The sequence below is a fragment of the Bos grunniens genome, chromosome 1 (assembly GCF_055505025.1).
Source record: "Bos grunniens cultivar Pamir isolate PY7600 chromosome 1, Bosgru_T2T1.0, whole genome shotgun sequence".
Taxonomy (NCBI): domain Eukaryota; kingdom Metazoa; phylum Chordata; class Mammalia; order Artiodactyla; family Bovidae; genus Bos; species Bos grunniens.
Genome location: NC_141165.1, coordinates 111458017 through 111473101, shown reverse-complemented (window position 1 = coordinate 111473101; position 15085 = coordinate 111458017). Strand labels below are relative to the sequence as shown.

Sequence of the window (15085 nt, the reverse complement as noted above, 5' to 3'; positions counted from 1 at the left end):
CACGGACTATAGCCCACCAGGCTCATCTGTCCATGGGATTTCCCAGGCAAGAATACTAGAGTAGGTTGCCATTTCTTCCCAGGGGATTTTCGCAACCCAAGGATGGAAACTGCATCTCTTGCGTCTCCTGCATTGGTAGGCAGATTCTTATACACACACACACACATACACACACACACAATGGAACATTACTTGGCCATAAAAAAATGAAATAACATCTGCAGCAACATGGATGCACCCAGTGATTATCGTACTAGGTGAAATAAGGCAGAAAGAGAAAGACAAATACTTTGTGATATCACTTACATGTGAAATCTAAAATATGACACAAATGAACTTATTTATGGAACACAAAACAGACTCAGGGACATGGAAAACACTTATGGTTACTAAAGGAGAAAGGGGGTAGAGGAGGGAAAAAGCAGGAGTTTGGGATCAGCAGTACAAACTACTACATATAAAATAAACAACAAAGTCCTACTGTATAGCACAGGGAATATACTCATATCCTGTAACAAGCCATAATGGAAAAGAATATCAAAAAGAATACGTATACATCTGTACAACTGAATCACTTTGCTGTCCACTTGAAACTAACACAACAATGTAAATCAACTACAATTCAATTTTTAAAAATACTGTCTTCCTCAAAGAGGTATCTATATATCCATGTTCAAAGCAGCACTGTTCACCACAGCCACAAGGTGGAAAAACTCAAGTGTCCCATCAATAATAATATCAATAATAACAAAATGTGGCATATACGTAAGTAAGGAAATATTACTTACCCTCAAAAAAAAATGAAATTCTGATATACATTACAACATGGATGAACTCTGTGAGATAATAAAAAATACTCATATTGGTCTCTGCCCACAGTTCCTGACACAGAACTCCTAAAATCCTTATAATTTTCTTGGTAATAAGAGCATCTTTTGCTATAATATTGGTTTTAACCCCAATTCTTGTCACAAGGCTTCTAAAACCCTGGTTAATTTCCTAGGTGACAGGAGTGTCTTTTGTACTAATGAAGTGACTCTAGGTGAGCTTCTGGATAAGGGCTAGTCACCAGAAAGACCAAGTCAGTATTATGAGCTTAGAATTCTCATCTTTGCCTCCCATTCCCTGGAGATGGGAGAGAAGCTGGAAACAGAGTTAATTATCGGTCATGCCTATGTGAGGAAGTCTCCATTACAATCCCAACAGTATGAGGTTTGAAGAGCTTTCAGGCTGGTGAAACCCATCCACATACCAGGAAGGCAACAATCCCGCCTCCACAGAGAAGAAACTCCTGCAACTCGGGACCCACCAGACCTTGCCCTATGCATCTCTTCATTTGGCTGCTCATCTATATTCTTTATCATGTCCTTTAATAAGCTGGAATATGTACACATGTGTTTCCTTGAGTTCTGTAAACTGTTCTAGCATAAATTAATCCAACCTGAGGAGGAAGTCATGGGAACCTCAGATGTATATCCAGCTGGTCAGAAGCACAGATGACAACCTGGACTTGTGACTGGCATCTGAAGTGGAGTGGAAGCAGTGTTGAGACTGAGCCCATAACCTGTGGGATCTAAAACTATCTCCAGGTAGTGTCAGAATTGAGATAAACTGCAGGACTCCCAGCTCATGTCCCAGAGGACTGTTTGGTGGGGGAAAACCCACACACACGTGGTGGGAGAAGTGTTGTGAAAATGATAGTAATCTGAGAATAAAGGAGAAACACAGGAGGAAGAGGGCTTTTCCCAAAGCGATGACATTAGGCTAAGTGAAATAAGCCAGTAACAAAAAGACAAATACTCTATGATTCTAGTTATACGAAGTATCTAGAGTACATAAAGATAGAAAATAGCTTGTACACAGAAATAGAAAACAGACTACATCAAACTAAAAAAATGTCTGCACAGGAAAGAAAACCATCAACAACATGAAAAAGTAACCTATAGAACTGGAAAAATTATCTGTGAAACACATATCTGATAAGAGGTTAATATCTAAAATATACAAAGAACTCATACAATTCTATAGCAAAAACATATAATTTTACAATGAGCAGAGGATTTGAACAGACATTTTCCCAAAAGAGACACACATATGGCCAACAGGTATGTGAAAAGGTGCTTAATATCACTAAACATCAAGGAAATGCAAATCAAAACCACAGTGAGCCATCACCTCACACCTGGTAGAATGGCTCTTATCAAAAAGACAAGACATAAAGAGTTGGCAAGGATAAGCAGAAAAGGAAACTCTTCTGTACTGCTGGTAGGAATGTAAATTGGCAGAGACACTATGGAAAACAGTACAGAGGTTCCTCAAAAAAAATTATAAAAATCACCATATGATCTAGCAATTCCACTTCAACTTCTGAGTATTTATCCTTAGGAAACAAATCACTAACTGAAAAAATTATCGACAACCCTTGTTCACTGCATTAATTATTTACAATAGCCAAGAGGTGTAAACAATCTAAGTGTCCATCAGTGGATGAATGGATAAACAAAACATGTTATATACATAAACACACAGACACATGGAATATTATTCAACCATAAAAAAGAAGGAAATCTTGCCATTTGCAATAGCATGGGTGCACTTTCAGGGCATTATATTAAGTGAAATAAGTCAGAGAAAAAATACCATATGATCTCACTTAGATGCAGAATTTTTTTTTAACTCATCAGTACAGAGAACAGATTTGTGGTTGCCAGATGCAGAGGTTGACAGTTGGGGAAAATGGGTGAAGATGGTCAAAAAGTACAAATTTCCAGTTATAAGTAAGTCCTGGGGATATAATGTACAGCATGTTGACTTAGTGAACAAAGCTTTACTGTATATTTGAAAGTTGCTAAAAGAGTTATGAGATGGTTGGATGGCATCACCAACTCAATGGACATGAGTTTGAGGAAGCTCTGGGAATTGGTGATGGACAGGGAAGCCTGGTGTGCTGCAGTCCATGGGTATAGCAAAGAGTTGGACAAGACTGAGTGACTGAACTGAATTGAACTGAACAGAGTAGATCTTAAAAATATCATCATGGGGAAAAAAAAATTGTAACTATTAATATGTATGGTGATGAATGTTAACTAAATTTACTGTGGCAATAATTTTGCAATTTAAATATGTATCAACCATTACAGCTTTCAGCGACAGTGAAGCTGGGGAGATTCCAGCCAGGAAAAGAATGTCAGATCTCATGGTCCTCCTAGGTTGTTTTTTTTTTTTTTCAGCTGCACTAGGTCTTCATTACTGCATGCAGGCTTTCTCTACTTGCAGAGAGTGGGGGGCCACTCTCTAGCTGCAGTACATGGGCTTTTCATTGTGGTGGATCCTCTTGTGGAGCTTGGGCTTTAGGTGAGTGGCCTTCAGTAGCTGCTGCACGTGAGCTTAGTGATTGTGGCGCATGGGCTTCGCTGCCCTGAGCCATGCGGGATCTTCCTGGACCAAGGATCAAACTGCATTGCAAGCCGGATTCTTAACCACAAGACCAACAGGGAAGCCCCTTCCTAGATTTTTGACACTCTCCTGAAGCCCTTGGATAGAATGGCTTGATCCCAAAAACAAATAAATCACAAGTTGTGGTACATACATACAATGAAATATTACTCAGCTATAAAAAGGAACAAAATTTGAGTCAGTTGAACTGAGATAAATGAACCTAGAGCCTGTTATACAGAATGAAATAAGTCAGCAAAACAAGTACATATATTAACATATGTAAGGAATAGAGAAAAATGGTACTGATGAACCTACCTGCAAGGCAGGAATAGAGATGCAGACATAGAAAACGGACTTCCAGACACAAAGGAGTGAGGAGAGGGTGGTCGAACTGAGAGAGTACCATTGAAACGTATACGTTACCATATGTAAAACAGAAAGCTGGTGGGAAGAAGCTGCATAACAGAATGCTCAACCCAGTACTCTATAACAACCAAGAGGGGTAGAATGGGCTTGGGGGTAGGAGGGAGGTTCAAGAGGGAAGGGACATACATACTTATGGCTGATCCATGATGTTGTATGGCAGAAACCAATACAATGTTGTAAAGCAATTATCCTCCAATTAAAAATAAACTAAGAAAAAAGAAATGTAGTTAAATTCACCAGCTGCGAAAGCCATACAGCAAACTTTTCTTCAAGATTTTTTCTTAAAATAAAGTATGTATATGAAAAAAATTTTTTTTAAATTTTAATTAAAATTGAAAAATATTTTTAAATAGATAAATATTATATGTGTGGATACTTGATCAGTCATGTCTGACTTTTTGTGACTCTATGACTGTAGACTGCCAGACCCCTCTGTCCCTGGAATTCTCTAGATAAGAATATTGGGGTGGGTTGCTATTTCCTTCCCAAATTATGTTATATACCTAAAACTAACACAATGTTACATGGTAATTATATCTCAATATCAAAAAATATATCATATTTGGCTCACCAAATGTACCACATTAATGCAAGATGTTAATGATAAGGAAACTATGTGTGAGGGTAGGGGAGAGTAGTGTAAGTACACAAGTACTGTTTGTACTATCCCTTCAATTTTTTGGTAAACCTAAGACTACTCTAAAAAATAAACTCTGTTAATTAAAAAAAATTAAGTAAACTGACAGTAGCAAGTGCTGGTACCAGAAGTTGCCACACATTACTGGTGGAAATGTAAAATGGTATTCTGGAAATCAGTTTGGCAGTTAGGTATATACTTACCACATGACTCAGGAATCCCACTTCAAGGTATTTATCCTAGAGAGATTAAAACTTCTGCTCACAAAAAACCTGTGTTCTTAATTGCCAAAAACTGGAAACAACCCTTATGTCCTTCAATGGTTCATTTGGGAATGGATAAACAAAATCACTGCAGATGGTGACTGCAGCCATGAAATTAAAAGACGCTTATTCCTTGGAAGGAAAGTTATGACCAACCTAGACACCATATTCGGAGAAGGCAATGGCAACCACTCCAGTACTCTTGCCTGGAAAATCCCATGGGTGGAGGAGCCTGGTAGGCTGCAGTCCATGGGGTCGCTGAGGGTCGGACACAACTGAGCGACTTCACATTCACTTTTCACTTTCATGCACTGGAGAAGGAAATGGCAACCCACTCCAGTGTTCTTGCCTGGAGAATCCCAGGGACAGGGGAGCCTGGTGGGCTGCTGTTTATGGGGTCGCATAGAGTCAGACACGACTGAAGCGACTTAGCAGCAACAGCAGCAGCAGACAGCATAGTAAAAAGCAGAGACATTACTTTGCCAACAAAAGTCTGTCTAGTCAAGGCTATGGTTTTTCCAGTGGTCATGTATGGATGTGAGAGTTGGACTGTGAAGAAAGTTGAGCGCCGAAGAATTGATGCTTTTGAACTGTGGTGGTGAAAACTCTTGAGAATCCCTTGGACTGCAAGGAGATACAGCCAGTCCATTGTAAAGGAGATCAGTCCTGGGTGTTCATTGTAAGGACTGATGCTAAAGCTGAAACTCCAATACTCTGGCAACCTCATGCAAAGAGTTGACTCACTGGAAAAGACCCTGATGCTGGGAGGGATTGGGGGCAGGGGGAGAAGGGGACGACAGAGGATGAGATGGCTGGATGGCATCACCGACTCAATGGACATGAGTTTGAGTGAACTCTGGGAGCTGGTGATAGACAGGGAGGCCTGGCGTGCTGCAATTCATGGGGTTGCAAAGAGTCGGACACGAACTGAACTGAACTGAACTGAAACAAACTATTGATATAGTTTGTTATTCATCAACAACAAGGATGAATCTCACTGGCACTAAACTGAGTGAAAAAAACACTCAAAACATTAAAACATTACATGCTCCATGATTACACTCATGTGACACTCTGGAAAATGTAGAAGTACAAGGAGAGAAAACAATGTTAGCATAGATTATAGATGAGGATAAGAAGAATCTACAAAGAGGACAGCACCAGGGAATTTTTTGGAGTGATGGAACCATACAGTATCTTCACTGTGATGACAGTCCTATGAGTCCATAAAGATCCTGTGGCTCATAGAACTTTACATCATGAAAAAACTGATAAATAAATACAAATACACATACACTTTTATTACATTGGTGGTTGCAAAAATGTATACATTTGTCAAAATTCAGAGATCACTTAAAATGGATTAATTTAATTATATATAAATTCACTGTCAAATATATTTGAGAATAAATATAAAATACATATTTAAAGGGGCAAAATATTTGGACACATAACAAAAAAGAAGATACACAACAGCTTATCAACATATGAAAATATTTTCACTACTATGTATAAATTAGATAATTAATGAGAAACAACTGTAGACCACAGAGAACTCTACTCAGTGTTCCATGGTGACCTAAATGGGAAGGAAATCCAAAAAACAGGAGATGTATGTATAAATATGGGCTTCCCTGCAGACTCAGTGGTAAAGAATCTGCCTCCCAATGCAGGAGATTTGAGTTCAATCCCTGGGTCAGGAAGATCCCCTGGAGAAAGAAATGGCCACCCACTCCAGTATTCTGCCTGGGAAATCCCAGGGACAGAGGAGCCTAGTGGGCTATATATACAGTTCATGGAGTTGCAAAAAAGTAGGACGTGACTTAGCACCTGTTCAAGTCACATAAAAAAAAAAAAATGACTTAGCGACTGAACAACAAATGTACACATAGAGCTGATTCACTTTTCTGTACAGGAGAAACTAACACAACATTGTAAAGCAAGTACACTCTAATAAAAAAAAATATGAAAATATTTTACCACCATTGTTCATCAGGGCAAAACAAATTAAAAGTCCCAAAGTTCACCAACAGAAGAATTAGATAAATGAATTGCATTATACTCATATAATAGAATATTGCTCAGCAATAAAAAGGAACAAACTACTAATAGGTAAAAAACAAAAATGAGCTTCAACAACATTTTACTAAGCAAAAGAAGGCAACACAAAAGAGTATACACTGAAAAAAATAGGCAAAAGTATCTTACAAATATAGAAATTAAAAAATTGGTTGTCCAGAACAGGGTGGGAATAGAGACAACAGGCAAAGAAAAGATACAAGGGTAAGGGCAAACTGAACTTTCAAGGCTCATGACAATGCTCTATTTCACTGAGATATTGGTTGCATATGTTACATTAGTCAAAGCTCATCCAATTATATACCTAAGATCTGTTTTATATATCTCAGTAAAAAAAAACCACACAAATAAACAAGTTAAAATTCTGCTAAAGATTATGGAAACTGGCATTTATCCCTTTTTCTTTCATTGAAAGCTACGGTGATGTGTGGGAGAAAACATGAAGCAAGATTTTGGTACCACCTCAAAGTCTACAAACTATGAAGCACATTTAACAAATACTGTTACATCTAAAGCAACAAGGGACCAAGGTAGTGCTGACACATTTGCCACTTCAAATCTCAAACAGGATGCAGATTTCCCAGAAGTTAAGTATCACTATCCTAAAGAAGACATCCAACTAGTGTAGGAAACTAGTCATAAGAAAAGAAAATTTGTCTCTGAGGAGGCTGAGGAGGTCCTGTTTCACTTAGTGGGTCAGAGAGAACAAGAGAAAATACGTTGTTACTTCTAAGGAAAAGAAACCTGCTGAAACAAAGAGGAGTTAAGGAAGAGAAGAGAGCAGATTGTATAACATAGAGACCTAATATCTAAAGAGCTCTCTGGTGATCCATGTCTGCCTCTTGAAGGCCAAAAACTAAAGACAGATTATATGACCCAAGGGTAGAGGAAGACACACATTTAGTAAGACACTTCTTAAGAAAACAAATTCAAATCATATCCATTTACTTAGACTGTGTGTATTTAAAATGATATATTTTTACTCCATTCAGTATTCCAAAGCATAAAATAAAATATGCAAATATAGATAAAATATTCCTAAAATAATGTATTTTTTTCTTCTGTTAGCAACAATTTCACTACATGATAACATTCAGTACTAACTAGTAAATTGGTAGAAATATGGGATCTCTCATGGTGGCAATAAATATTGGTACAAATTTTCTGAGATAATTTTTCAGTATTTATAAAAATTTAATATACAAACTTCCTTACACCTAGTAATCCCACTCAAAAATGGTTCCCTGCTTATGAAAAATAAAGGTTGCTGCAATACTATTTCTATTAGTAAAACTCTAGAAACAACCAAACTGTCTAATATCAGTGCACTAAGTGACTAAATTATCGGATATAGTATATTTGGGGAGTATTGTAAAGCCAATAAAAAATAAGTAAAAGAGGTACATCTAAATGTGTTAAAATAGAAAAAAATATTAAAATATTACTAACTAAAAATGGCAGAACACAGAACAAAATGTATTTCATGATCCCTCTTCAGCAATGATCAAAAAATGTACAGTCATACATGGGCAGCATGCTTTTTTCTTCTTGAAAGGAATGGGAAAAAAAAAAAAAACTGTCAGTAGTGACTGCATTCAGGAAATAGTCCCATTTATTATTTTCCTTGTCTATACCCTGTATAAAAAACAAATGTTATTATTTAATAACTAAATTTTTAAATAACATTAGGGAATTCCTTGGTGGTCCAGTGGCTAGAAAACTGTACTTTTCAATGGGTTCAACTCCTGGTCAGGGAACCAAGATCCCACAAGCCATGAAGCACAGTCAAAATAAACAAAAAAATAAATAAATAATGTTAAAGCAACTAATACTAACAGCTAATCTTTCCTCTGAGAACAAGTTTTAATAAATGGTTAATTTTTCCTGTCTATAACATAAAAATACATATATTCAAGGTGACTTAAAGTCTGTTATCCTAAAATACTACCATTATGAGCTGAACTGTCCCCTTCAAAATTCACATGTTGACGTCCTAACCTTTAACATGTATGTACGTGAAGATAGGGTCTTTACACAGGGAGTTTATGTTTAAATGGGGTCAAAAGGGTGGGAACATAATTTATAAGACTAGTGTCCTTATAGGAAGAGGAAGAAACTCCAGGGATGTGTGTGCACAGAAAAGAGGCCATATGAGAACACAGCAAGAAGGTGGCCATCTGTAAGCCAAGGAAAGAGGCCTTAGAGAAAACAACCCTGCCCGCACCTTGTCCTTGGACGTCCAGCCTCCAGATCTGTGAGAAAATAACTTTCTGTTGTTTAAGCCACCAACCTGTGGTATTTCATTATGTTAGAAATGTAAACCAATAAAACTAGCAGACCAATATGTATATTCTCAAACAGAGAACTGGAAAATCTGAGAAAAAATTCCATTTTTAAAACACCGACCATGAGTAGTGCCAGTCAAGAAAAGAAAAAACATATAAAGTGCTATCTTAAGCCTTACTTATGAGAACTCTATAGTATTACTTAAAAGTGATAAAATTGGTGCAGATTTATAATCAGGCTGTCTTTTAAAATAACTGTGTCACTTTTTACAATATACCCTCTTTAAATTTACAAAACAAAAAAAGCAAGGGATTTTATTAGCGTTAGCGTTAGTTGCTCAGTCATGTCTGACTCTCTGCAACCCAATGGACTGTACCCTCCAGAAGCTCCTCTGTGCATGGTATTCTCCAGGCAAGAATACTGGAGTGGGTTGCCATTTCCTTCTCCTTTAATAAGCTTAATATTATCATAAATTTAAAATACAATATATAATAATGAGATTTAAATTCCATGAAAAAAACAACCATTCACAATACACTATTCTTAGATTTAAACTGAAAAATGACCCTAACCTAAAAGCAGGATATTTCAACATATGCCAGAAATAAATTAAAACCTGCAATTATGTAATACAAGAAAATAAAAAAAAATATATGAAAATAAAAATTAAGCTTTATTAAAATATTTTAAAACCCAAGAAGAGAGTTTTTATTTACCCCCTGCAAAGAAACATCCCAGTGTTCTGAGCTTCTGAGTTTGGACAGTGGTGACTGAACATGAACATCCTCTGGTTTTGCATTTAATATCTTCGTTATCTGAAACCAAAATGACAAAATAATTAGTTTAATTGAAATATAAGAAAGAGCTGAATGAGCTAACAGAACCACTACATTACTTGCATTAATATTTTGCTATTACTTTCAAGGAGTTTTAAGTTCAGTGCTTAATTTAGAGGTAGTTAAATATATGGAGAAGGCAATGGCAACCCACTCCAGTGTTCTTGCCTGGAGAATCCCACGGACAGGGGACCCTGGTGGGCTGCCGTCTATGGGGTCGCAGAGAGTCGGACACGACTGAAGAGACTTAACAGCAGCGGCAGCAGTTAAATATGATTTTATAAAAAGCCTCTTTCACTCAGTATAAAAGTAGATAAATGAGGTATCACAATAACTACTTAACTACTCTTACTTGCAGTTTCTTCCTCTTCTAATCTCTCAAACACTACCCCCTGAGTTCTCTACTACACAAATCTAATTATGGCTACAATCTTAAACTACAATGGTGCCCATTACTTACAGATGTAACTCTTAACAATCTGGCTCTTTGATGTCACTCACACATCACAAACTCTACACCTTAACCACACTGAGTTTACTCAACCTTCTTCAGGCATACATCTCTAGATCTCTGTATGTACTGCTCCTTTAACCTAGAATGCTCTTCTCTCTATTTCTCCCCTGTTAAACACCTCAGATTCTGCAAAAAATTATTCTTATCCACACAATCGTCACTCCCATACCGGGGCTTTCCTTTCTCTGGGTATTAGTACTTGGTAGTTTATAAGATAGCATGATATGTGTAATACAATTATTTATCTACATGTTTGTCTTCTTCACCAGACTGTGAAGGGACTAAGAGAGTGTACTCTGACTTAGTCACCTTTATATTCCAAAGTGAATGGTTTACAATACACCGAATAAACAAATGAATGGATGGATTGTAGCCACAAGCTTGAAATCATCTGTTTAGAACTTAAATAATTTTACTTTCACATTATAAATGATGGTTAAGCATCAAGTTCAGCTTATTATATAACATAAAATAAGCACTGGGCTTCCAATATAATAAGCATCGGGCTTCCCAGGTGGTGCGAGTGGTAAAGAACCGGCCTGTCAATGCAGGAGACATAAGAGACGTGGGCTCAACCCCTGGGTCTGGAAGATCCCCTAAAGGAGGGCATGGCAACCCACTCCAGTATTCCTGCCCAGAAAATCCCACAGACAGAGGAGCCTGGTGGGCTATAATCCATAGGGTTGCAAAGAGTCAGACACAACTGAAGTGACTCAGCATGCATAATAAGCACTGTATCAACTACAATCAGTAACACCATAAAATGGTTTCAGTAAGAGTAAAGCAAAAGGGCTTCCCTGGTGGTCCAGTGATTAAGAATTCACCTTGCAATGCAGGGGACACCACTTTGATCCCTGCTCTGGGAAGATCCTACATGCCGTGGGGAAACTAAGCCGATGTGCCAGAACCACTGAGCCTTAGCTCTGGAGCCTGCAAGCCACAACGACTGAAGCCCACACATCCTAGAACCTACGCTCCCCAACAAGAGAAGCCACCACAATGAGAAGCCTGCGCACTGCAACTACAGACTAGCCCTTGCTCAGAGCATCCAGAGAAAGCCTGAATGCAGCAAAAAAGACTCACTGAAGCCAAAAATAAATAGATAAAATTATTTTTAAAAATCCACAAATGGTAAATGCTGAAGACGGTGTGAAGAGAAAGGAACCCTCCTACACTGCTGGTGGGAATGCAAACTGATATAGCCCACTAGGAAGAACAGTATGGAGGTTCCTTAAAAAACTAAAACTAGAGCTACCGTATGATCCAGCAATCCCACTCCTGGGCATACAACTGAAGAAAACCATACTTTGAAAAGATACATGCATCCCAATGTTCACTGCAACATTATTTACAAAAGCTAGTAGGTAGAAGTAACTTAAACGTCCACCAACAGAGGAATCAATAAAGAAGATGTGGTCATATATACAATGGAATATTACTCAGCCATAAAAAAGAATAAAATAATAGCATTTGCAACAACATGGCAAGAATACACAGAAGAACTGTACAAAAAAGTTCTTCATGACCCAGATAATCACGATGGTGTGATCTCTCACCTAGAGCCAGACATCCTGGAATGTGAAGTCAAGTGGGCCTTACAAAGCATCACTATGAACAAAGCTAGTGGAGGTGATGGAATTCCAGTGGAGCTATTTCAAATCCTAAAAGATGATGCTGTGAAAGTGCTGCACTCAATATGCCAGCAAATTTGGAAAACTCAGCAGTGGCCACAGGACTGGAAAAGGTCCATTTTCATTCCAAACCCAAAAAAGGGCAATGCCAAAGAATGCTCAAACTACCACACAATTGCACTCATCTCATACACTAGTAAAGTAATGCTCAAAATTCTCCAAGCCAGGCTTCAGCAATACGTGAACCATGAACTTCCAGATGTTCAAGCTGGTTTTAGAAAAGGCAGAGGAACCAGAGATCAAATTGCAAACATCCACTGGATCACGGAAAAAAACAAGAGAGTTCCAGAAAAACATCTATTTCTGCTTTATTGACTGTGCCAAAGCCTTTGACTGTGTGGATCACAATAAACTGTGGAAAATTCTGCAAGAGATGGGAATACCAGACCACCTGACCTGCCTCTTGAGAAACCTATATGCAGGTCAGGAAGCAACAGTTAGAACTGGACATGGAACAACAGACTGGTTTCAGATAGGAAAAGGAGTATGTCAAGGCTGTATATTGTCACCCTGCTTATTTAACTTCTATGCAGAGTACATCATGAGAAAGGCTGGGCTGGATGAAGCACAAGCTGGAATCAAGATTGCCAGGAGAAATATCAGTAACCTCAGACAGGCAGATGACACCACCCTTATGGCAGAAAGTAAAGAGGAACTAAAAAGCCTCTTGATGAAAATGAAAGAGGAGAGTGAAAAAGTTGGCTTAAAGCTCAACATTCAGAAAACGAAGATCATGGCATCTGGTCCCATCACTTCATGGGAAACAGATGGGGAAACAGTGGAAACAGTGTCAGACTTTATTTTTGGGGGCTCCAAAATCACTGCAGATGGTGACTGCAGCCATGAAATTAAAAGACGCTTACTCCTTGGAAGGAAAGTTATGACCAACCTAGATAGCATATTCAAAAGCAGAGACATTACTTTGCCAACAAAGGTCTGTCTAGTCAAGGCTATGGTTTTTCCAGTGGTCATGTATGGATGTGAGAGTTGGACTGTGAAGAAAGATGAGCACCAAAGAATTGATGCTTTTGAACTCTAGTTTGAGAAAACTCCTGCAAGGAGATCCAACCAGTCCATCCTAAAGGAGACCAGCCCTGGGTATTCATTGGAAGGACTGATGTTGAGGCTTAAACTCCAATACTTTGGCCACCTCATGTGAAGAGTTGACTCACTGGAAAAGACTCTGATGCTGGGTGGGATTGGGGGCAGGAGGAGAAGGGGACGACAGAGGATGAGATGGCTGGATGGCATCACCAACTTGATGCACATGAGCTTGGGTGAACTCCGTGAGTTGGTGATGGACAGGGAGGCCTGGCATGCTGGACAGGTGATGGACAGGCGTGCTGCGATTCATGGGGTCACAAAGAGTCGGACACAAATGAGCGACTGAACTGAACTGAACTGGATGGACCTAGAGATTGTTATACTGAGTAAAGTAAGTCAGACAGAGAAAGACAGATATATGACATTGCTTATTTGTGGAATCTAAAAAATGGTACAAACGAACCTATTTACAAAACAGGAATAGAGTCAAAGACATAGAAAAGAACCTTACAGTTACCAGAGGAGAAAGGGGGTAGGGAGGAAGGATAAACAGTGAGATTGAGATTGACACATACACACTGTTGTTGTTTGGTTGCTAAGTCGTGTCCAACGCTTTTGCGACCCCATGGACTGTAACCCACCAGGCTCCTCTGCCCATGGGATTTCCCAGGCAAGAATACTGGAGTGTGTTGCCATTTCTTTCTCCACATACACACACTATTACATATAAAATAGATAACTAATAAAGATCTACTGTATAGCACAGGAAACTCTACTCAATACTCTGTAATGACCTATATGGGAAAAGAATGTTGAATAGTGGATATATGTACATTATAATTGATTTACTTTGCTGTATACCTAAAACTAACACAACACTGTAAATCAACTACACTCCAATAAAGATTTTTTAATTAAATAAATAAATAAAACTGGGCATAGTAGCAAGATAATGGGCTTCCCAGGTGGCACAGTGGTAAAGAATCTTCCTGCAAATGCAAGAGACGTGGGCTCAATCCCTGGGTCAAGAAGATACCTTGGAGTAGCAAATTGCAAACTGCTCCAGTATCCTTGCCCAGAAAATTCCATGGACAGGGGAGCCTGATGGGCTACAATCTATGGGACTGCAAAGACTTGGACACACATACACACATAGAAGCAATGTAAAATCTCTTTTTTTAACTCCTTTATTAATCTCACTTAAGCTAAATCCAGAATTTTTCCTTTTATTTTTTGCTGCCTGGCATGGCTTGCAGGATCTTAGTTTCCAACCAGGAATCGAACCCAGGCCCACAGCAGTGAAATCACCGAGTCCCAACCACTGGACCACCAGAGAATTTACTAAATCCAGAAAATTAAATGAAGAAACCACACCCCACAAATTTGAAGTAAGCAAAGGCAGAGTAAGAGTACCCAAAGCTACACTCTCTGTGTGGTCTTGCAAGGTACTCTTGATTTCACAGCCCTCCTTTATGATATCTTCTTCTCACTCTTTTTTTCCAAAAACTGTGCCAAATTAAAGTTCTTTGTGTATAATTAGAATGCTTCAGAGTAAAGTGGCTACTAAATTATTATAATGCAAATCAAGGTACTGCTGCTGCTGCTGCTGCTAAGTCACTTCAGTGGTGTCCAACTCTGTGAGACCCCTATGGCATTTAAATCACAAAATTCTATAGGAAAAAAGATTATCTTTCTAAAAACAGATCATATCTTTTTCAACACCTTCTAGGTAGGTAGAAACCTCATTTTGCTTGTTTTGCTATTCCTGGCTTATATGAAAGAAATAAATGAAAAAATGTTTAAAAAGATATATACCAAATAGTAACTTTCAGCGCATAACTTGAATACAACACTTCAACATCTACAGTATC

General features: G+C 38.3%; 1 protein-coding gene across 28 annotated transcripts in view; it reads right to left on the bottom strand.

Annotated features, from left to right (window-relative positions):
• The window catches only part of SENP7 (SUMO specific peptidase 7), a 185573-nt gene that overhangs the window by 109201 nt on the left and 61287 nt on the right, over positions 1-15085 (bottom strand). For all 28 annotated transcript variants that reach the window (XM_086409127.1, XM_086408931.1, XM_086408961.1 and 25 more), the window contains one exon: positions 9846-9944. In XM_086409127.1, the coding sequence (XP_086265253.1) occupies positions 9846-9944 (99 nt within the window). The remainder of the gene's footprint in view (positions 1-9845; positions 9945-15085) is intronic.